This window comes from Ictalurus punctatus, chromosome 21 (genome assembly GCF_001660625.3).
Source record: "Ictalurus punctatus breed USDA103 chromosome 21, Coco_2.0, whole genome shotgun sequence".
Lineage (NCBI taxonomy): Eukaryota > Metazoa > Chordata > Actinopteri > Siluriformes > Ictaluridae > Ictalurus > Ictalurus punctatus.
In genome coordinates, this window is record NC_030436.2 from 810,245 (window position 1) to 835,731 (window position 25,487).

At 41.1% G+C, this 25,487-nt stretch overlaps 1 protein-coding gene across 1 annotated transcript; it reads right to left on the minus strand.

Moving 5' to 3' along the window:
• Positions 1-3,441: 3,441 nt before the first annotated feature.
• prdm2b (PR domain containing 2, with ZNF domain b) lies at positions 3,442-11,993 on the minus strand. The gene is made up of 4 exons (XM_017450394.3): positions 11,723-11,993; positions 9,310-9,423; positions 4,589-9,123; positions 3,442-4,338 (listed from the first exon to the last, which is right to left on the minus strand). Exons 2-4 carry the CDS (start codon positions 9,326-9,328, stop codon positions 4,321-4,323), a joined length of 4,572 nt encoding a protein of 1,523 aa, XP_017305883.2. The 5' UTR covers positions 9,329-9,423; positions 11,723-11,993; the 3' UTR covers positions 3,442-4,320.
• Between the last annotated feature and the right edge of the window lie 13,494 nt (positions 11,994-25,487).

Genomic DNA, 25,487 nt, shown 5'->3' on the forward strand with positions numbered 1-25,487 from the left:
AATTAAACAAATAAGACAAAATATTATACTTTTATACACTGTACTCATTTATTGATTGAGCAAATCTGTGAGTTGTAAAAGTATGTGAACCTTTGCGTTCAGCATCTGCTGTGACCCATTGTGCAGCAATAACTGCAGCTAAACATTTCCTATAATTGTTGATCAGTCCTGCACATCAGTTTGGAGGAGTTTTAGTCCATTGCTCAGTACAGAACAGCTGCAGCTCTGGGATGTTGGTGGACTTCCTCACATGAACTGCTTGCTTCAGGTCCTTTCACAACATTTCATTTGGTTTAAAGTCAGGATTTTGATTTGGCCATTCCAAAACATTAACTTTATTATTCTATAGCCATTGTTTGGTAGAATGACTTCTGTGCTTAGGGTCATTGTGATGATGGCAAGCAAAACAGGCCCAAACCATGATACTACCACCACTATGTTTCACATATGGGATATGGTTTTTATGCTGGAATTTTATGCTTCAGTGTTTTCTTTTCTCCAAACATAATGCTTCTCATTTAAACCAAAAGTTCTATTTTGGTCTCATCTGTCCACAAATCATTTTTTACAGTAGCCTTCTGCTTGTCCATGTGATCTTTAGTAAACTGCAGATGGGGAGCAGTGTTCTTTTTTGAGAGCAGTGGCTTTCTCCTTGTAACCCTGCCATGCACACCATTGATGTTCAGTGTTCTCCTGATGGTGGACTCTTGAACATGAACATTAGCCAATGTGAGAGTGGAATTTAGTTGTTTAGAAATTACCTTGAGTTCCTTTGTGACCTCACAGACTATTACACGTCTTTCCACTCCTGGGAAGGGTGGTGTCACGGTCTCCCCTTTAGGCAACGTGCTTGGAGAGCCGGAAGGTGCACTCGTGCACGAGCAAGGTGCGCAAGTGCTCAGTGAGCATATGCTCTCTGTATGTTGACAACTATGACATTGTTTACTGTGGACATGTGTGTTTGTTTGTTTCTGTTCTGTCTCCTCCCTGTTCTGTCATTGGTTGCCGTTCGAGGGTGTGTCTTCAGTGTTTTCCGCTGTCAGAACTTAGTGCTGATTAGGTTTGATATATATACCGCGCGCCTCCCAGAACATGGCACGGAGTATTAGATATAGTTAACATAGTTAGATAGATTTAGTTAGTTTAACATTAGATTAGTTTACCTAGACCACGCTGGTGTTTTCCGCTCTCAGTTCATAGTCATAGTTCATGTTTCTTGTTTTGTGTTTTGACCCTCTTTTCTGTGACTGCAACTTCGATTCCGCTTTGCCCAGTTTATGCCTGTTTGCCGATCACCCGACCCACTGCCTGTTTTTGACTACGCCTCTGTTTCATATTTTGGATTTGTCTGCCTGCCTCCTTTAATAAAAGATCTTAACTGCAATTGCTTCTGTATCCGTCTCCCTTACATCTCATGACGTGACAGGTGGACCATTCAATGGTCTTGAATTTCCTCTGTTTGTACACAATCTGGATTGGTGGAGTCCAAACGCTTTAGAGATGGTTCAGTAACCTTTTCCAGCCTGATGACAATCAATAGCTCTTTTTCTAAGGTCCTCAGAAATCTCCTTTGCTTGTGCCATGATACACGTCTACAAACATGTGTTATGAAGGTCATACTTTGATAGATTCCTGTTCTTTAAATAAAACAGGGTGCTCACTCACACCTGATTGTCATCCCATTGATTGAAAACATCTGACCCTAATTTCACCTTCAAATTAAATGCTAATCCTAGAGGTTCACATACTTTTGCTGCTCAAATAAATGTAATATTGGTTCATTTTCCTCAATAAATAATTGACCAAATATATTTTTGACTCATTTATTTAATTGGGTTATCTTTGTCTACTCTTAGGACTAGTGTGAAAATTTGATAATGTTTTATGTCATATTTATGCAGATATATAGAAAATTCTAAAGAGTTCGCAAACTTTCAAGAACCACTGTAGATATAGATATATAGATAGCATGTCACGGTGGCTTAGTGGCCAGCACATTTGCTTCACACCTCCGGGGTTGGGGGCTCGATTCCCCATTCCGCCTTGTGTGCACTGAGTTTGCATGTTCTCCACATGCTTCAGGGGTTTACTCTGCGTACGTTTCCTCCACCAGTCCAAACACATGTTGTAGGCTGACTGGCGTTTCCAAATTGTTCGTAGTGTGTGAACGTGTGTGCATTTGTGTCCTATGATGGGTTGGCACCAGGGTGTCCCTCACCTTGTGCCCCAAGTCCCCTGGGATAGGCTTCAGGTTCGCGACCCTGTGTAGGATAAGCAGTACAGAAAATTAATAGATGGATGGATGGAGATATATGCCCAAATGTTTCTGGAATTGTTTATAAACAAAACCTTTTTAAAAACCAGTGTTATAAAACTTACAGCAATTCTCCTTTAATTCCCTTCAAAGTACTCTCATTGTGATGCAATACACTTGTCCCAGCATTTCTCCCATTCCTGGAAATATTTCCTTAATCATCTTTTGTCATGTGTAGAACATCCTGGGGTTTTTTCTGGATTTCTTCCACAATGGCAAATTTTCTTCCCCTTCAGTATTATTTTTTAATTTCGAGAACAAAAAGAAGTCACAAGACGCGAGATTTGATGAATACTGTGCATGTGCAGCAATAACCACATTGTATCTGTTTAAAAACTCCTTGGTTGACAACTCAGTGTGTGCAGGTGCACTGTCACATGCAAGACCCAGTTCTGGGAGCACCACTTCTCTGGATTTTTTCTTGATGCTTTCCTGTAGATGCCCAAATACTTCAATGTAAAATCATTTATGCTAGGGGTGGACTGGCAACAAAAGCAGCCCAGGAATTTGCTGTCAAGTGGCCCCAATTTGATACACCAAATTGAACTGACACAACGTTTCTCAATCAACAAATCATTAATTTAAAAAAAAAAAAAGGATTTTTTTTCTACAGGTTTTCCTCCCCATGTTCATGTGTACAGAAAGCAAAAATGAATATATTAATGAATTAATGTAATGATCACCTGACACCTAATTTGACTTCACTGCAGCTAAGATAAACTATTGAATATTTGTATATAGGCTATGTAATGCCGGAGTTTTGAAAAAAATACCAGCCATCACAAGACCGGCCCACCAGTAAAATTTCAGAAATTTCAACGGCCATCTCGCGCCTGATTTACACCACATTTTATATACGTGTGTGTTTTGTTTCTTCTTATATGTGCTTTTTCTGATCTAGCTAGCCAACAAGGTTGAGTAAAAGTTCATTTAAAAATTCCAAAACAACAGTATAACTCACATTGGATTTACATATCATATAATGTTACTGATTGGTATATTTTAATCTATAGGATGAAGCAATAGCAAGCCTATCAAAACTAATTTTGCAACCCAGAATTTCAATAATTTTAAATGATATGCATATGAAGGGAGAAAGTGATCATAAGGAGTCAAGTGGCAGACAATTCCATTATGGCACTATTTTAATGTCCTCCTGTGTGAGAAAACTGTAAGGAGATTGCTTCCAGTTAAAACAGTGTTTTGATCAATTGTATTTTAGTGTAATTTTAATGGCCAGCAGTCCTGCTGTAAATGCTACAGATTATAAAAGGTACAGACGAAACCACAATGCCTGGTTCAGGTAGGTAATATCACAAACATACATACATCATACCATTATCACTCATTCTGACTGTATCAAACAGCATGTTTCATTACTTTGTTCACAAAAGAGAGAAGGAAAAGGACAAAACACCTCTCTAAAATGTGAGAGCTTCATTTTAACAAATATTGCATTCCCTATGGAGTATTACATTAAATATTCACATATATTCTTCTCCATTTGCAGCGATAAAAGTAGAGCAGGACACAATAGAGTATTGACAAGTGTCACTCAAGCTATATTGTTTACACAAAACATGCAATAAGAATTCTAAAATCTCACAGAACACAAGGACAAAAACGTATGAAATAACAAATGGTTGTATTAAGTGATAATTGTATTAAGGATTGCCTTTTTGCAATATAATCAGCCATCATTATTAATGGAACCACAGGGCCCCTTATTTATCAAGTAATATTACTTTTGAGATACACATATATATACATACATACATACATACATACAAACATGAAATCCACATAGGTGAAATCCACATAGGCTCATTTACCAAAGTGCATTAACAGCATGCTTCTATCAGCAAAACAGAAGCATACAATGGTAGGTAAGGCTCCTGATCTGAGATATAATATCTAATCAGTCCAATACTCCAAATTGATCACATTGTGTTCACCGGCACAACAGCAGCAGTCTTTCCTCAGGTGTCTTTACAAAATCCACTCAGCTAACTTAAACAGGATTCCTGTGATAAAGAAAATTGGGGGAAAACAAAAAAAAAGATAAATAATTAATCTTTTGAACATTTTTCAATAAAAGATTTCCAGCATCCATGTTACTGTCAATGACTAGTAGCAGTAAAAAAAAATATATTATGGATGACGAAACCACTTGCCTGAATAGTGAAACATCTTCATGATTACAAAATACTGTTCAACAAGTTTGCTAGCCTTGATTTAATACTAATAAATATGTTAAGTTACTTTTCTGGGCACCTTATGTTCTCCATGTACAGGTTCACTAAATGGTGGCTCCTCAGTCTTCACTTCCTCAGCTGGTGCAGCACTTGCCATCTGCAGACTGCGCGTTACTGGGCCACCTACTCTTTCCCGCATTCTCTTTAAGAAACGCTTTTCTTTTTTAGGTTGTACTTGTGGTTTTGTCTCAGCCTCATTTTTGAGAGCCATATTTTTCCCACCACATTGCATTTTTGCAACTGGCTGTGATGCAAGAGTCAGTGATGAGGTTAGAACTGAAGGTTGAGGCTTGCTCTTTCTGCCTTTCTTGCTTTTGGGGTCTGAGAGGTCTTTGTTTGAGGCTGGTCTTTTGACATATGTCTGAGGGTTCCCTGGTTTACCATTGCTACCTGATGTAACTTCACCTTCTGAAAACTCTGAGCTCCGGGTCCTTGTTTTCCCTAATGGCTTCACAGTCAGGCCCAAGTTACCTTTGATTTCAGAGTCTGTTGCTCGACTTCGGAGTTTCATGTTTTTATTCTGAGGCATTAGGGTTCCTTTCTTTTTTGTAGCAACTGGTTTCTGAGGACAACTGCCTGCAACGTGCTTTGCAAGGCTGGCAGCATATGTAAATTCCCGACTGCAGTACGGACATGCTTGCACCTCTTGCTCTTCCTCCGGAATGGAGGCTTTCTTTACAGAAGTAGCAGTCTTGTTCTTCTGAGATATAGCCTTCTGGACAAGCTGGTTTTTCTTCTTATTCAGGGCAGACATCTTCATCTTGGTGGGTACCTCCTGGTTGAAGTTGAGCCTTTTGGGTTGGCCCATCCTACGTAAGGCATTCTGTCCCCCAATGGCTGGTGCTATAGGTGAGACAATGCCATTCTGAGGCTGATTCACTATCTGCCTGAGAGGAATAGGGTTTTTTTTTGGTGTGTATCGTCTCTTATCACTTGCGCTAGCACAAGCCAAAATATGTTTGTGGAGCTCAGGCATGTTGTCAAAGCTATTGCCACATTTGGTACACCTGATTGCTGTGCTGAATGTCTGTGGTATATTGTGGGTGGTGAAGTTAGTTGCAGAGGCTACAGTGGCAGCAGGTGTTCGGTTGTGGTAGGGAAATGGGGGAGGCCTAAAGCTGGGGTAGTGTTGATTGATGCCAAGGCGTACATCTGGGCATTTGGGTTTTCCAGCTTCAGAGGCCATAATCTTTATTGTAGTGTACAGCTCTTCTGTGGGGTCCTCTTGTTCATCTCCATCACTCTCCTCTTTAACACTACTACAGTTCAATAATTCACATGAGTCCTGAGGGGCAACATCTACAGTTGTGTCAGGGATTGAATGTAAAGAATTTCTCTCCATATTCACCTGAGCAGGATCTGTGTAATTCTGAGCCCTGAGCTTGCCATTTTCGACCATGGTGTGAGCATGACTCTGACCAGGATGCAGGTCACTCTGGTGCTGCTGGAGGTTGCAGAGGAAAGCAAATTCTTTGGCACAGATTGTGCAACAGTAAATTCTCCCCACTCCATGGAGAGAGGAACGATGCTCCAAAAGAGCTGCAGCATTTTGAAATAACTGCACACAAAACTCACATTTAAAAGGCCATTCTAGAGCGTGATATATGATATGGTTGCCAAGTTGTTTAATAGAGTGAAACGGTTCCTTACAGACATTACATACAAAACTTTTTGTAAACATGTCCTGTTCTAAGGTGTCTGCTCCATCTGGTATCTTTTTTGGTATTCTGGAAACTCCATCATCAGTGGTTGTGCTTTCAATTGCATCTTCATTCATATGCTTATCAGTAACTAGTGCATCATCAGCTAAAGGCTCTATATTAGAATTTGCCACTACGTTGAGAGACGATGAAAGTGAGTCCAGATTTGGAGCTAAGTGCACAGGAAAGTGAGAGGATTGTAGTTTTTGACACACACCAGTTGCAATATTGTGGTCTTGATGGGAAGGTCCATCAAAGGAAGTACACTCAATGGCTTTGGAGTCAATATTCTTTTCATGCAAAGAAATAACATTGTTTGCATTTTTTAGCAAATTTAAGTCAGGATCTGAGATTGAGCCCTTAAGTAGTGTTTCAGATTTGGGAAAGGGATCTGCATTACAATGACTTATTGTGTTTTCAGGGCTTTGAGGCAGTGCATCAGTTGTAGGAGATAACTGCTTAGCAGTTTGGTTTAAGTCTTTATCATCATCCAGACTTTTAATATCAAGGCATGTTTCTTTTACATTAGGGAATCCTGACATTTCATCTACCATATGATAAACAGGTTTGGGAGACAGTTTGGGAAAAGCAGTATCTGAAAACTGAGAAAGAACTGGAGGTGAAGGGACTGTAGGCAGAACTGGAGGTGGGGGTGTAGAGGATGCCTGGCTAGAAGATGATGGAGAAGAAGGGTTCATAGTCACAGGGGTCAGGGAGGGTGGAGAGACAGATTCACAAGGTGGGTGTTCTGAGTTTGAACACACACTGGATGGAGACACGCCTGTAGCGCTGCCTGAGGACAAGTGAGTGTCTGGGCTTCCAAGAAAAGGTGAGCCCTCCTCTCCAGCTGAGCTTAAGCCAGAGTATTCATTCATTAATACTTTCTCCAACATACTGGTATTGGGCTTCTTTCGTTTGACATGTGACTGTAACAATATGCTTGCTTTTGTTTTGTGGTCAGGCACGCTCTTATGGTGGATGCTTAAATCCAGCACAGACTCACTAGGTCCTTTGCTTATGCTGCTAACTAGTTTACCAACAGCACCAGAAAGGTCGAGAGGCTGCTGATTGCAAGAACTACCTCCGCTTACCAAGACTGGCCAGTCCTTTTCAGACGGACTCATGCAGTCCCTCTGCTCTTTGCTGGATACACTCCAGGAATAGCTTGTGCAATGGCTTTCAACCTTTGGCACCATAAGGGCAAAAGAATCGCCTGTTTCAATGATTGATCTATCCATGATTGCTGATGAGCTGTTTTGTACATGTGTAGGAGGAGAAGCAGTCCTTCTTTTAAATCTTCCTTGAGCAGCAGGCAAAGAGGATACGGAAAGTGGAGTAGTCAATTTATGGCTATCTGTAATTAAAGCAAGGGTCGGTTTCTGACTGTCCTGGGTCTGCAGAAGCTGTTTTAATTTGGGAGAAAGATAAATTGTTTTCTCTTTCTGAATGGCCAATGTCTCTGTGGGCTGTGGGTAGATGTTACCTCCCAAAGAAGGTGACTGTGAGGAAGTAGAAGATGAAGATGCAGTAGATGACATGGTATCAGGTTCTGTTTTCACAATGGGAAGGAGTGGTGGTGTAGAAGTTCTTCTTTTAGGAACAGACTGATCAATAACCGAAAGCTCTTTTACATGGCAAGGCTGTGTTTCAAGTTGGAGAGCTTGACTTATTTGAGTAGGATTCAAGATGACTGCATCAAGACCAAATAATGCTGAACTACTTGAATCAACCTCTATGACCTCACAGCTGCTGACTGTGCTTGTAGATAGGATCTTTCCATCTATGTAAAGGCTGAGATTCTCCGAGATGTTTTTGGAAACATCAACCATACTGTCCTCTCGCTCTCCCTCATCATCTGTGTCTACACTAGGCACATAGATTAGTGGAGGGCTATTATGTGGAGATGCCTCCTGGAGTATTGAGCTCTGACCTTGTTGTAGCTGCTGGGATGGAATATCCTGTAGGAGTATTCCTTTCCTCCGGACTCCTTTAGGCATGAGATGACGTTCATGAATTCTCCGCTGATGCCTGCGCATGTTGGTGTGGGTGCCAAAAGCCTTGTTGCAATATTTACAAGGGTGCAGTTCTTTTGATTCCCCGTTCTCTTCTAAAACAAGAGACTGGTCTGGCTCAACTCCAGCATCTTTAGTTGAAGCATCTGAGCTTAGGTGAGGTGGACTGTTTTGAGAACTAATAATGGTGGGGCTTGGAAATGTCACACTACCAGAAATAGAAGAGTCTTTACACCCTGAAGGATTGAGGAGAAATGCTGTTCCAGCAAGAGACCCAGGTCTTTTCAGGCTTTTATTCCCATTTTCATGCCGCCTTTCATGCCGGCGCTTGCCTACCTGAGAACCAAAAGACTTGCCACAGTATCTGCATTTAAAGGTGAGGGTCTGGTGGTTTCTGATAGTGTGAGTGTTAATGTGATGCTCCAGGCTGTATTTGGTGGAGAACTGACATTCACAGTACTGACAATGGTAGTTGCCACCTTGCGCATCATCCTCAATGTCAGGATCCCCCTCTGCATCCAGCTTTGGAGATACTAAAGATGACACAGATGCTACTTCATGCAATGGACTTTCAGAACTCTCCTTGATAGGGTGGCCAAAACATGATTCTGTGTCAGGCTGTTCACTCCTATTTCCTGACTGTGACTCAGCAGAATACCCAAGGCTCCCAAGTGGTTGCAGTTCTCCTTGATCTGACTTCTCACTCTCCTCCTGCTCCAACACCGCTGTATGAACAGGAGACAGAGAAATGTCCCGGGTCTCTGTGGGGGATATACGTGAAGCTACAGTCTCCTGAGCTGGATCTGAAGACACAGAGGGTCTCTCTTCCTCTGTATTTATTCCTGACAAAAATAATTACAGGCAGCATTTTAGCAAGCAACCTTTGTAATCACTGACTAATGTGCCTAAAACTTTTGATATGCCATTTCCTCTTAGACTTATAAACAAATATTAAATATATAATCTTTGTTAAATGCAGTTACAGAAAGAGTGAACTATTTACTCAATTTAGGCAAAAAATAACCAACCTTTATCTGAATCACGCATCTCTGTGAATATAGGTCTTCTTGTGCTCAATGCCTGATGCAAAGATAATCTTCCCAAACCAGCCTGTCTGGCTTTTTCCAATAGCTTTTTTCTTGCTGTAGAGAGAAAAGCACTGAATCTTTCAATAAACAACGATTTTCAAAACAAAAACTACACTGAAGCCAGCTAAACATTCATAATGTAGATGACAGGTATCAGATGAATATGGTCATTATTTAGATTATTTATTCCAAAATGTGCTGAACTACGATGTGCATCTTCTGATTTTCATGAAAAAATCTCCATCTCAGCATATATTATGCAACAACAAGTAGCAGCAACAAAAACCTGTAAGCCCACATAAAAGCACTGTAAGAAAAGGTCCACACCGCTTTCAAAAAGGCTGGTCATAAAACAGCTTTAGGACAACAGTGGTGTCACAATGAGAAGGTCATCAAGCAGCATCCTATTCAAAGCCTGATTCACACAGACGTAATCAACATGGTCATTTTAAATATCTAAACTCTAATATTTCTGTGCTGCCAATGTATTCTCTAAGGATAATGCTCCAATGTTTTGACAATATTTTTAGGAAGGTTTCTGGAACTCAGGAGCAAATTTATTTTGGTCCATTGCACCATTGTGTTCATTGGGTTCTTATCTCTTCCTCATGTTTATTAAAAAATAAATAAATAAATAAATTTTAAAAACCCAAAAGACTCCTAAAGTGCAATTTAAAAAAAGGGTGCATGAAAGGGAGCACATGAAATGTAAACTATAATTTTTTAAAAAAAAGTAATGTCTAAAGACAACCAATTTACCACCACAGTATCTTGGGTCTTAGATAAAATAAATTTCTGAAAGCCTACTAATGCAGACTTTAGCACTACTTAAAGAAGACTTGTATGAAGAAAGTAACATGAAACAATAATTATAGCATTCTGTCAGGACTGAGCTAAAATGAAATCCCAAAATAAATAAAGCAGCATTTACTCATCTTTCGACACATCATCCTTAAAATGTGTGAAACTATCATTCGGATTAAAAAAAAAAAAAAGCCTGCTTTTCCCTCTCCATTCTTGGGCCTAACAGCATTTTCCTCTACTTCATATTTACAGGGTGGTCCAAATACACTAATCTAGTCTTCTACGTGTTACAGAACACCACCATTGTTCTGGTAAATAGGCCGGTAAATGCAGCACCAAGACTTCTAAAGTGCAATTTTTAAAAAAAAATATACATATATAAAATATATGAAAGTATAGTATATTAATATAGATACATGTAACATTATCATTATATTTATCATTTTTATCTATCTATCTATCTAATATATATATATATACATATATATATACATATATATATACATATATATATATATATATATATATATATATATATATACACACACACACACACACACACACACACACACACACACATATGAAAGTATCAGATCATAATATAATAGTATTTCACACGTTTTTCTTTTCTTCTTCTTTCTTTTCGGCCACGGGAGAGAAATTTGCTTGTATGTATGGCTCAATCGGATCTTTTAAAGTAAACTGCATGCAATGTTAAACAAATCTTTAATTGTAGTTAGATATATCCATTAATGTTTCAGCATTAGATTCCATATTCCTGTGTGTCCTGTACATGCACAGGTAGGTTCAGAATGTTACTGTATCCTAGCTTGTTTCAGGAGTTTGACGCCTAGCCAACTTTTTGAAACTTAAGTAAATATAGCTCTGTTTATATAATTTGTTATCACGATCGTTTTTATTTGTTTTCCGAGACATCCTTCTGAATGCGACCTGTTGCCTAAAAGGTGATTCGTGACTATGTAGCTCCCGAAGTTAGTTAGCGTCGTTACTACAAAACCAGCGAATGTGGTAATAATCCTACACGACGGAGAAAAGAAGGTAAGGTCGTTTTTTGTTTGTTTTTTTTCCCGATCAGTTATCACGACATGTGAGGTTATAGCACATAAGAGTAATCTCATGAGTTTTGCGTGATCATTTCGCTAACACATCTTATTAACAGCTGAAGGAAGGTCACTCGGTGCTCTACAAGTACAAATCGGAGCCCTTATTTAACAAAGCTGGCGAGGTAACTTAAACTAGCCACTCTACCGGCCCGAGACAGATTAGATCCCTAGCCATATGTAGTTATTAAGATATACCTGAAATATGCTTATTGTTTATCCATGTTAGTAATCTCTCTCGGTGAAGATCATAGGATGCAGCCATACGATTAGCTCAGCAATGCTATCGAGTTAGCTGACGTTTGCGACTTCTCAGTTCGCACTTGACAAAATACAAAGTTTGGGTGTTTGTCCCGGATTCTCCTTCAGCTGTTTGCAGTAATCAAGAGTGCAGTATTGATTATAGCGCGGGAATAGATATATTTTACCTCGCTTTGCTCTTGGTGAATTTTTCTTGTGAAAGTTGTGGCTCCTTTTCTTCCTCTTATGCAGCTGCTATCTCTGGGTTGTCTTCTCCATTGTACCACACAAGCAGTTCTTCGTCCTGCGCGATTGGCTTCAGGGAGCAACGTCATGGACAACAACCAATGACAGGATAGCTTGTTAGTTAGTACAGTGGAATACCACACGGGCCTTGACGCACTGTCAAGCGACTAGTTTAAGAGCTTATCTTTAGCTGCGAAATGAAAGAGCAATAATTTTGTTTTCCCCCCTCTCGTGATATTTCTTACATTTATTGGTATACCCAACATCTGTGTCAATAACCCATATTTGCAAATAATGTAATAAGAAAAATACTTCGTATTAATTACTGCATTATAAGGCAAGGTGATTAAAAGTTTATTTATTACACGTTGTAATAAATAGCTCTGTTGATTTCCAGAGGAAACAGATTCTGCTCTTCAGATGAGCATGCCCAGTTCACATATTGCATCCAGTTTCCTTTCATCGGGTCTGTGGCATCCATACACATCCATCTCCTGGATGGAAAATATACCTAAAGGAGAAACAAAATCATCATTGTTGTCGTCTTCGTCGTCATCATCAGTAACTGCTTTCTCCTGGTTAGGTTAGCCGTGGATCTAGAGCCTATCTCAAGAACATTAGGCGCAGGAAAGGAAAATTCACCCCAGATGGAATGCCAGTCTATTGCAAGGTACCATGGACACACACATTTACACACTCATTCTCACCTATGGGCTATTTAGCATAGCCAATCCACCTAGCTGCATACTTTTGGTCTCTGGGAGGAAACCAGAGAACCAAGAGGAAACCTACATGAACACAGGGAACCTGTGAGCTGATAACACTACCCACTGCACTACCTTGCTGACCAGTGAACAAAATGTCTTACTTATTAGATAGTGAATAGTACCAAGTACAACATGAATTAATTCAATAACATGGAGTAATTTTAAAGAAAATTTTCAACCTAATCTGTGTCCCTCCCTGAGCTGTTTACTCAAAACTCACTCACATTTATCACCATGCTCATTGTCACAGTGTACATTCCACCCAGCACTAACGCAAGGGAAGTGCTAAGTGAACTCTACGGGCTATCGGTGATCTACAGACAGTGCACCACACCAGATTTTTCATTGTCGCCGGAGTTTTTAACCATGTGAAGTTGAAATTGTTGCTGCCAAATTCTACCAGCATGTTGATTTCGCAACCCCTTCCCGTATGGCTACACAGACCATATCTCTGTTATGCTAATCTCAGCATACAGACTACTTCTGAAACATGCCAAACTGATTCTGAAACAGGTGAGAACTTGATCCGAGGGAGTGTTGTATATAAAATATATATGAAATAAACACGAGGGAGACCTAGTATGAGTAATATGTAATCGTATTGAGAATTCACTGGGCTGGTGGACTGTATGAACAGATGTTCACCTAAGACACACACACACACACACACACACACACACACACACACACACACACATACACACAGAGGCCTGGTGTGTATGCAGAAAACAGAAATTAATCTGTTTCATATTCTGTTTCATGAAAAACTCTTATAGTGTAATGTACATGTAAGCGCTACAAACAAAAAAAGAAATGTAGAACAAACATAAAATTTACTCATAATGTTGAGATGGTGTGTTTGAAAGTGTCCGTTCTCGACGAAAATCCAGTCACAGTGACACAGACAAGGTCAGGTTATTGTTAAAGAGTGAAACAAAACAAAATATATTTTGGAACCAAGCTGCACCTGAAAGATAAGGGTTAACATACGTTGTGGTGTTCTAGGACAGCTAACTCTAAACATATGGGTGTCTGGGTCATCCTGACCCAAGAAAACTGTATAAATAGAAGAGCTTCAGCTCTGGTTTTTGAGATCGCATTTTGGGATGTCTCAAACTGTGGGGATCTCGTGTGGTGGAACGGAACAAATAAAGCTGGACCCTTGCTTCTTCTCACTCACGGCTGGTGTCTTATTTTTCTTGCTCCAATTGAATATGTGAGTATCTGTTTCTATGTTAAGTGTCTTCAGGTAATAGGCAAAATTTGAGCCAGCAGGAGCCATCTCTACACTTCAGGACTGTTTGTAGCACACAGACTGGAATATGTTCAGAGAGGCTGCTACATAACACAACACCACAGACTTGGAGGAATACACAGCATCAGAGACTCGCTACATCAACAAGTGCATAGATGATGTAACCTCCACCACAACAAACGCAAAACATAAACTGTGGATGACTGCAAAAGTGCGCTCGCTGCTGAAAACACAAGACACTTCCTTCAGGTCTGAAGACAAGGCAGCCCAGCACTGCAAGGGTCAATCTGTCCCAGGCAACTACACAGAAACAATCCACAGTCACTTCATAAACACCAAGGACACATGGCACATGTGGCAAGGCATTCAGGCCATCACAGACTACAAAGCTACACCACCTGTGATCAATTTCTATGCACGGTTCGAAGCATAGAACTACATGCCAGCATGGAAGACCACCCCAACTCCCACTGACCAAGTACTTTGTCTGTCTGCAGTAGATGTCAGGAAAACTCTGTCCACAGTTAAGCTAGGAACAGCTGCGGGTCCTGACAACATACCTGGATGGGTGCTCAGGGAATGTGCTGATCAGCTTGCAGATGTCCTCCAAGACATCTTCAGCATTTCCTTGTGCCAAGCAGTCATCTCTTTGTGCATCCTCAGCAGCAGAATGTAACTTCCAATTGATGAGAACTCCAAACAGATGTAGGGCATCAGGATGGATCAGGTAGATCTGGAGAGCAGAAGAGGTTAGGATCAGTGGTATCTTAGGAGTATCATATATAGCTTGACAGAAAGAGAGCAGGAGAGAGAGAGAAATAGATTATTAGATATGCTTATTGCCCTCTAATGGTTAAGGACAATGTACTTTGCGTGAGTGCAAGCAGGGACTAGCTATGACAGCATAACTAAAAGGGAGAGCCAGGAGGGAACAAAGACATGGGACCCTGGGACATAAGGCGGTCAGCTAGTCCACCATCAACAAACCTGGGTAAATGCATGAAAGTGGGGGGTGACAGCATCCCAACATCCCAGTTCACCAAAACACTCTATGCCTGTGAGCCCTCTAGATCTACTCCTTTACCTAAGAAAAAAACTATTCACAAAAAGCTTGATTAAACAAATATGTTTTCAGCCTGGATGTAAACACTGAGACTGTGTCTGAGTCCTGAGCACTAATTGGAAGGGTGTTCCATAAATGTGGGGCTTTATAAGAGAAAGCTCTTCTCCCTGCTGTAGCCTTCACTATTCGAGGTACTAACAAATAGTCTGCACCTTTTGATCCAAGTAGGAAACTCCATCCAGAGTTACTATCAGAAAGCTTACTATCAGAAAGCTTACGTATAGCTGCATGTAGTCCTAGTACAAGTACTTCTGTCTTATTAGAATTAAGTAAAAGGACATTAATAATCATCCAATGTCTAATGTCCTTTAAACATTGTTCAACTTTATTAAGCTAGTGTCTGACATCTGGATTTGCTGAGACATACAACTGTGTATCATCAGCATAACAGTGAAAGCTAATTCCATGTTTAGGAATAATTTGACCCAGAGGTAGCATATATAAAGAAAATACAGTGGGCCTAAAACAGAACCTTGCCAGTTACATCTACGAACTGATAGTGATCAGACAAATAAGACCTGAGCCAGGAGAGGGCTGTTCCCTTAATGCCAACAACATTTTCTAGTCTATCAAGGAGAATAGTATGATCTATAGTATCAAAAGCTGCACTAATGTCAAGCAACACAAGCAACAAGACACAACCCTGATCAGAGGCCAGTAGTAAGTCATTTACCACTTAAACCAGTGCTGTCTCTGTGCTATGATGAGGCCTAAATCTTGACTGGTACATTTCATGAATGTTATTCTTTTGTCGGTAGGAGCATTGCTGCTGTGTACAACCTTTTCTAATATCTTGGAGATAAAGGGGAGTTTGATATTGGCCTACAGCTGGACAACTGACAGGGATCAAGGTCAAGTTTTTTAATCAGGGGTTTGATAACTGCTAGTTTAAATGATTTAGGTACATCGCCAGTGCTAAGGGACGAATTTGTTATTTTTAGAAGAGGGTTGATTATTTATCAGAACATGTAGGTAAGGGATCTAGTATACAAGTTGATGATTTTGATGAAGAAATTAATTGCATTAGTTCGGTCTCTCTAAGGGGAGTAAAACATTCTAATTGTTGATCTGATATTGCTATATTATTATCTACATGATTAGTTATAAAACTGTCTTGTTTTAAATTAATAGTCTGAATTTTTTGTCTAATATTTAAAATTTTGCCAATAAAAAATTCATGAAATCATTGCTGCTATATAATGATTGTGTGCAAGTTTCTGTGGTGATTATAATCCTAGTTAATTTTGCTACAGTATTGAATAAGAATCTAGGATTATTTTTGTTATCTTCAATTACGGTGGAGAGAGAGACTGATCTAGCAGCACTAAGAGATTTTCTGTAGTTCAGGAAGCTCTCCTTCCATGCTGAAATACTACCAATTTGGTTTGACGCCATTAACGTTCTAATTGTCGAGTGGTCTGTTTTAAGGTGCATGTGTGATCATTATACCAGGGTGCTAGCTTTTTCTCTATAATTATTATACTGTAAGTGGAGCTACCTTATTTAGCGTGTAGCAGAACGTTGACTGTAAGCATTCAGTCGCCTGATCAAGTTCTTTGGGTTCAGAAGGTGATCCAATCATAGTTGATATCTCTGGGAGGTTATTGATAAAACTCTGTGCAGTAGCTGACGTGAATGTACGTTTGATGTGGTAGCATGGCAAGGTGCATATATTATGATCAATACGCAATTTAAATGAGATGAGATAATGATCGAGATAGCTTCAGACTGTGGAATTGTGACTATATTTTCTATATTTATTCCGTATGTTAGTATCAGGTCAAGAGTGTGACCACCACTATGAGTGGGTCCTATTAAATTCTGATTGACCCCTACTGAATCTAGAACAGACACAACTGCTGTTCACAGAGGGTCTTCTGGGTTATCAAAATGAATATTAAAGTCGCAAACAATCTAACAGTCTAGAGAAACAATCAGGTTTGAGATAAAATCTGTAAAATCAGCAAGGAATTCAGAATATGGACCTTGGGGTCTGTAAATAATAATTAGCGGAATTGATTCGGTTGACTTATTTTTTGTGGCTACATATGTTATACTAGTATGAAGAATTTTAGTTGGAGTTGAATTCATGACTAGCTTTTTGTATGATACCAAGATTATCATTATAAATGAGTGCGACACCTCCTCTGTCAGTTGCTGATGTATATAACTGTATCCGGGAGGACTGGCTTCATTAATCCTGTGTAGGGTAAGTGTAACCATTAAACCCACCAAAATCTGAGTTTAGGTGTTTTCTCATAAATATTGACATGGTTTATAAGAAAAATCATTTGTTAAAATACAAGATTTATCTCTCATTTGAAAATGTATTAATTAGTTGATGTACATTTTAGAATATAAAATTAAGATATTTTATTATTAAAGATAGAAGTCTGGCATGTGCTTAATTGGTACTTTGGCACCATTTAAGCCTGTGTATGTTCCAAAGAAGCCCACTTCATGATTGATTCACAAAATATAAAAATGTATTGATTTAATAGAAGTGAAACATCAATATATTTATTCAGTTACAGGGAATTATTTTTAAAATTCCTTTTACTAATGTTTGCTAGTGCTCATCACCTGTACCAATAACATTCAACATGAAAAACATACAGTATGCAAAGCAGAACACTTCATGAACAAAGAATGCAACCATTTGCAATAATTATTGTTTTGTTATTGCGCTGATTTAACTGATTTAAGTTTCTGTTTGTAGAGGTTCTCTACTTCATTGTGGTTTGTCAGGTAAAAAGGGCCAGCACTCTACGGGTTTGCCCTGCAAAGGATAGACCTGCGCTCTACATCTTCAATCTTCTCCTGTAAAGGGAGATGGTAAGTGTTGTTTGAGCCTCTGTCAAGGAACTTCATGACATATGACATCTCTCCATTTAGTGGGGAGGATTCATATTCTCGCTGAAAACTAATTATACACATTAGCAGACATCTATTATATAATGGTGCTACACAGTGTGTAATTAGTAGGCCTATCCAAAAATATTTGTAAATTAAGGTAGTAAGGTAAAAGCACACAAAAAAATGTTATCATTAAACACTTTCACTCAGAAAATTGATCAAAGTTTGTAATTAGAGGGATTCCTCATTGAAACACATAAGGTGGGCTTAAATGGTTCCACAGTGAGTAATGGTGAAAAAAAGACAATGTTTTCCGTAAAAAATTTAAGATATGTTACATAGACATGCATGGAGCTTAAATATATTGTGAAGTGAGCATGATAGTAATTTTCATTCTGCCCACATTAAGAAATTTTTAAAAAATTTTCATTCAAACTTAACTTGTGTTGGCTATAGTTTGCATGCATTTTGTGGCAGTGTTCCATTTAAGCTCATCTTTAAAATAAATAAATAAATAAATAATAAAAAGGTAATTTATGAAAATAATCTGCTCTACAAAACAATTTATGATGTATTTATTTGTAAATTAATGTAAAATGGTGGAATAGTGGTTAGCACGTTCACCTCACACCTCCAGGGTTGGGGGTTTGATTCCCACTCTGTGTGTGTGGAGTTTGCATGTTCTCCCCGTGCTGTGGGGGTTTCCTCCCCCAGTCCAAAGACATGCATGGTTGGCATAGTGTATGAATGGGTGTGTGAGTGTGCTCCCTGGGATAGACTCCAGGTTTCCCCGTGACCCTGAAAAGGATAAGGTGGTATGGAGGAGTTCACATGTTTATTCTTTTGCAGTCTGTCTTTCAGTTAGGCTAATGGATTGACCTTGAGATTTGTGCGCAAGCTAATAAAACTAATCTTTCCAATTAAAGGAAAATTATATAAAATGATTAAGTACCGTTTGTTCATACGCAAAAAAAACAATACATTTATCTCTTATTTGACATTTTGGTAAAGTATTTACTAAAGAAATGGCTGAAAATTGCAGAAATGTGTTAATTTCTGAAGGGTCCAGAAGCACCAAAGTTTTTGGGTGTCTTTGTGTGAGGTCCACTGAGACAGCATGCACATGTGTGGGGCTAACTCAACATTGCGAAATGTGATTGGTATGCAATAAAAAAAATGTCAGGGAAGTAACAAATCACTATATTGGTTAAAATAATGATCAGTATAAAGTATGATTTTCTCTGTTTTTAATTTGACTTCAAAGTGGAAAGTGGGCTTAAAGGGTACATGGGCTTAATGGGTACACTTACCCTACTCATTTAATCATTATTTCTGTTAAACAGATTATATTAAACTCCTGATCAGTAATGGTTTCATTAACAATAAGTGCTTTAGATGTAAGACATCTAATATTTATCAGTACTAGCTTCAGGTCAAAGGTGCTGCCTGTGCATTCAGTATGATCAAATTTTATGTTAATTAAGTTACTAAAACAAACTTTCTGAAATTTTTTTTACATTAAATTTTTTTTACATTTTTGTTTAGCGCAGGGAACAGACACAGTCTCAATGTTGTGGAACATAGGTTGGTTTAGCCTGCTTGTCTGCTCCCTGGCCTTGGCTCTGGATTGTCACTGATTAACTAGGCTGAGCCTATGAGACTGTGTGCTATGTTGCAAGAAATGAGAGCAGCACCTTCCCGAGTGGGATAGATACCATCCCACCGTAACAGGCCAGCCTTGTCCTCAAAATTGCTCCAATTATCTATAAAGCCTACATTGATTTTGGAGGACCACCTGGACATCCAGCAGTTCAGCGACCATAACCTGCTGTAAGCTACATCACCACACCACATTGGGATGAGGCCAGAGCATACTACTGCATTGGACATCGCATTCGCTAATTTACACACCTCTACAATGTTACACTTAGTAACATCTGACTGATGAAGGTGTATATCATTAGCTCCTACATGAATAACTATCTTTGAAAACCTGTGCTTGCCTTAGATCCTAAGATTACCTGCTATGTCCGGTGCCCTGGCTCCTGGTATACACCTAACTAAAGTTGCTGGAACCCCTAAAGGCCTAGTTAATTTCACGTGCTTTAAGATAGAGTCTCCTATAACCAGAGCTCTTTGGAATTCTCTGAGGAGATGATGTTTTAGGTCATATTTATGCAGATATATAGAAAATTCTAAAGGGTTCACAAACTTTCAAGCACCACTGTATAACATGGCACCTTTGGTGGTGTACCACCCAATTTTTAGGTGAGCATAGGAACAGATAGTCTTAAACTAAATGAAAGTAAATAACACTTAATATTTGGTTGCATGTGCATTGCTTGCAATAACTGCATCAAGCCAGTGAGCCACTGACGTCACCAAACTGTTACATTTTTCTTTTGTGTTGCTTTACCAGGCTTGTACTGCAGTTTCTTTCAGTTGTTGTTTGTTTTGGGAGGTTTCCCATTTTCATTCATTTCATTTTCTTTATTCAACCAGGTTTAAAGAATTAGGCTCCTCTTCAGGAGGTGAAATGTATGTGCAACTGGGTGATCTGGGTGGTCTGGTGATTGACTTGGTCAGTCTAAAACCTGACACTGTTCCGACTGATAAAGTCCTTTGTTGTGTTGGCAGTGTGTTTGGGATCATTGTCTTGCTGCATGATCAAGTTCCTCCCAATTAGATTAGATACATTTCTCTTTAAATTTGGCAGACAGATTGTTTCTTTACACTTCTGAATTCATTCTGCTGCTACAATCATGAGTTAAATCATCAATAAAGATTAGTGTGCCTGGTCCAGAAGCAGCCATGCAAGCCCGAGTCATGACACTACCTCCACCATTATTAATTGATAAGCTTCTATGTTTTGGATAATGAGCAGATCCATTCTTTCACTACACTTTGGCCTTTCCATCACTTTGGTAGAGGTTAATCTTGGTTCCACAACTTTTGTGGCTCATCTTTGTATTTCTTTGCGAATTCCAATCCGGCCTTCCGATTCTTACTGCTGATGAGTGGTTTGTATCTTGTGGTATGACATCTATATTTCTGTACTTAAGGTCTTTTTTGAATGGTGGATTGTGATACCTTCACCCTGCCCTGTAGAGATTGTTGGTGATGTCACTGACTGTTGTTTTGAGGTTTTTCTTCACAGTTCTCACAATGTTTGTCATCAACTGCTGTTGTTTCCTTGGCCAACCTGTTCCTTTGGAACTGTTGGCTGGTTGTTAGTACATCAGTGTTTTCTTTCTTTTTCAGGACATTCCAAAATGTTGTTTTGGCTGTGTCCAGTGCTTGTGCAATGGCTCTGATAGATTTTTGCTCTTTTCTCAGCTTCAACATGTCTTGCTTTTCTCCCATAGACAGCTCTCTGGTCTTCATGTTAGTTTATCCTTTTTAACAACAAATGCAGTCTTCACAGGTGAAACCCAGGGGTCAAACCATGAATAGTCATTCACAGCTATTAACTCTTTAAACTCGATGGATGCACCCTGCGTCCTGACTGAGCAGGTAGCTCAGTTAAACCAAGCCGCGCAGCTTTCTACGGCACCGACCACACGCTTACCTCCCACTCCAGCGCCAGAGAAGTATGACGGAGATCCGGCACGCTGCCGAGGTTTTTTACTCCAGTGCTCCCTGTTTTTTTCCACGTACCCAGATATGATGGAGAATCGGAAAATAATCCACTTCATGGAACTTTTAACCAGGAGAGCTCTCCTCTGGGCCACCGCGGAATGGGAACAGGAGGGGAACATCATCAGCACGTATGATCAGCTGACATCACGCTTCCGCACTGTATTCGATCATTCTCCAGACAACCGGGAGACTGAGGAGGAATTATTATCCTTGATGCAGGGATCACGTCGTGCGGCGGATTACGCTCTTGAATTTCGTACCGTGGCCGCTAGGAACGGATGGAATCAGCCCGCTCTAAAGACTATGTTTAGGAGCTGGTGTGCCGCAATGATCAGCTGACTCTCGACTCACTCATCAACGTAGCTATACGCCTGGATCGTCTACTACAGAGCCGCCGCTCCATACGCAGCGAGGCGGAAGCACCAGCATCTGAGAGCCCTAGTGAACCCATGCAGCTGGGACAGACTTGGGTGAGCATGCAGGAGAGAGAACGACGGCGCCGTGAATATTGTTGCTTCTACTGCGGCGAGAAGGGCCACTTCGTGCAACAATGCCCTCTCAAACAGTGCTCTACCCGAGGGGAAACCTAAACTGCCAAACAACCTCAGCCAGGGGTGAGTTTAGAACCCATTGCCCAGTACTCAGTTCAGTCTGCGTTCGTATTACCCGTTATATTAGAATACTCAAGTGTTTCCTGTATTTTAGAGGCGCTGATCGACTCTGGAACGGCGGGGAACTTCATTGACCAAGAGACCATACTCCAATATAACATCCCCGTTCGTCCTCTCAGCACCCCCTGCCTTGTCCAAGCCATTGATGGAGCCCCCATTGGAGATGGTTTAATCACCCACTGCACCGAACCTATTAACCTCCGCACCAGCACTCTTCATCAGGAGAAAATTATGTTCCATGTCATTGTGACGGCCCGGCATCCAGTGGTTCTCGGTCTTCCTTGGCTCGAACATCACAACCCACAAATTTCATGGAATCAAAGGGAGATCACTCGCTGGTCAGCTCACTGCATCAATCACTGTCTCCAAGTCCCTGTGATCTCCTTAGCATCCACATCCGTTGAGAGCCCTGACAAGGCGGACAACGTTCTGATCCCCAGTGTTTACCATGACCTCATTGAAGTATTCAGTAAGAAGAAGGCTAGTGGACTACCTCCTCATCGAGATTACGACTGCGCAATCGATTTGCTTCCAGGCACTACACCACCACGAGGGAGAGTCTATCCGGTAACGGCAACTGAGCAAAAAGTCATGGAAGAGTACATTCAGGAAGCATTGTACAAAGGTTATATATGACCATCTACTTCTCCAGCATCTGTGGGGTTTTTCTTCGTGGAGAAGAAGGGAGGAGGTTTACGACCATGCATTGACTACCGAGGACTAAACCGGTGTTGCATCAAGTACCATTACCCACTACCTCTAGTACCAGGCGCTCTGGAACAATTACGCACTGCCACCATCTTCACGAAACTGGACTTACGCAGTGCATACAACTTGGTCCGGATTCGAGAGGGAGATGAATGGAAGACTGGGTTCAGCACAACTTCAGGTCACTATGAGTATCAGGTTATGCCGTATAGGCTTTCTAACGCTCCCTCGGTCTTCAATGTCTAATTAACGACGTGTTACGTGACATGCTGGGATGCCATGTGATCACCTACATAGACGACATTCTGATATATTCTGACTCCTGGGAGGAACATGTTCACCACGTCCGCCAAGTTCTACAACGACTGCTCCGTCATCAGTTATATGTTAAAGCTGAGAAATGCGAATTTCATAGAACCACCATTGCGTTTCTGGGATATGTCATCAGCCCCGAGGGGATCTCCATGGACCAAGAAAAGGTCCAGGCAGTAGTAAACTGGCCCACACCCACGACAATCAAGGAACTACAGAGGTTTCTGGGGTTTGCAAACTTCTACAGAAGGTTTATCAGAAATTTCAGTGCCATCGCCAACCCCCTCACGTCCCTGCTAAAGGGGAAACCCAAACGTCTGTCATGGAATTCAACCGCCCAAACCGTCTTCGACAAGCTCAAGAAAGCCTTCACTACTGCACCCATCACCAAACATCCGGACGCATCCAGACCATTTATAGTGGAGGTGGATGCGTCAGAGTAGGAGCCATTTTATCCCAGCGATTCGGAGAGAAGCCCAAGCTCCATCCGGTGGCGTTCTTCTCGCGAAAGCTTTCCCCCGCTGAGAGAAACTACGATGTGGGAAATTGTGAACTCTTGGCAATTAAGTTAGTGGTGCAGGAGTGGAGACACTGGTTAGAGGGGGCTACACATCCCTTTGTCATCTTCACAGACCATAAGAACCTGGAGTACCTTCGCACTGCAAAGCGACTCACACCCCACCAGGCCCGATGGGCCCTGTTCTTCACCAGGTTTCACTTCACGTTATCCTACAGACCCGGGTCCAAGAACATAAAAGCTGATGCCCTGTCTCGTCTCGACCACACAGAACGTGTCAACGAGCATGAAGAGTACATCATCCATCCTTCATGTATTATCAATGCGCTAGAGTGGGATCTGGACCAGGAGCTAGAGCAGATTCCCCAGTCACAAGTACCCGTAAAGTGTCCCCCGAACAAACTATTTGTACCCGAAGAGTACCGCCAAGAACTCATCATCTGGGCACACACGGTACTCAGTACAGGACATCCAGGGGCACAGCTCACACACCATCTCCTAAAAGAGAAGTACTGGTGGTCCAATATGGAGGGAGATATACACAAGGTGGTGACGTCCTGTTCATCTTGCGCACAGAATCAGGTACCTCGGACCCTCCCAGCTGGGAGGCTCAAGCCCTTACCCATACCCGAATGACCATGGTCACACATATCCGTAGACTTCATAACGGATTTGCCAAGATCCCAAGGAAATACCACAGTTCTAGTCACAGTGGACTGGTTTTCCAAGTCCGTACGTTTTATTCCATTACCTGCTCTCCCCACCGCCTTCGTGACAGCTGAACTTCTATTCCAGCATGTGTTCAGATATTTCGGCATTCCGGAGGAGATTGTCAGTGACAGGGGCCCACAGTTTACCTCCAGAGTGTGGTCCAGCTTCATGACCATGATGGCGATTCGGTGATTCCTCCGTACTTTCTATGCCAATAACCCAGAGGATTGGAGCAAGTTTTTGCCATGGCCCGAGTACGCCCAGAACTCACTACGTCATTCGGCTACCAATCTCACTCCTTTCCAGTGCTTACTAGGTTACCAACCTCCACTGTTCCCGTGGAACGTGACTCCCACCGCAGCTCCTGCCATTGACCAATGGTTTGAATGTAGCGAGCGTGTCTGGGCTGACACCCACCGACGCCTGAAAGAGACCACTGACACATACAAGCGCAAAGCAGATCGCCGCTGCAAAGAACACCCTAATTACCAACCAGGCGATAGGGTGTGGTTGTCCACAAAGGACTTAAGACAAGCTCATAGCTGTAAAAAACTAACGCCAAGATACACTGGACCATTCAAGATCCTCAAGCGAGTCAATGAAATAACTTACCGTCTGGAACTGCCACGACACAGCCGCATCTCCCCCTCATTCCACATATCACGTCTCAAACCTGTTAACAATGGTCCATTAGCCACCGAAGTACCATCTGAAACTCCTCCGACCCCTCTGGAAATTGATGGACAACCGGCTTACCGTGTCAAGAACATCCTCAAATGTAGACACAGGAGAGGCAAGCTGGAGTATTTGGTCGAGTAGGAGGGTTATGGACCCGAGGAACAATGCTGGGTTCCCAAGCAGGATATACTGGATCCACAGCTTACTAAAGACTTTCACGCAACTTATCCTGATCTCCCTGGTCCACGACCCCGGGGGAGGCCAAGAAAGAACTCGGCTCCCAGAGTGAGCCCTTTGGGGGGGGTTCTGTCACAGCTCAGTCAGATCAGAACTCAAATTCCCAAGATGCAACACTCACTCCTCATGCACGCATGCGCTCACCATCGCCAGAGTTCTGATCAGACACACCTGGCACCAATCACACACACACACACCCACACCGCTAGTACTTAGGGAAGTCATTCACCCAG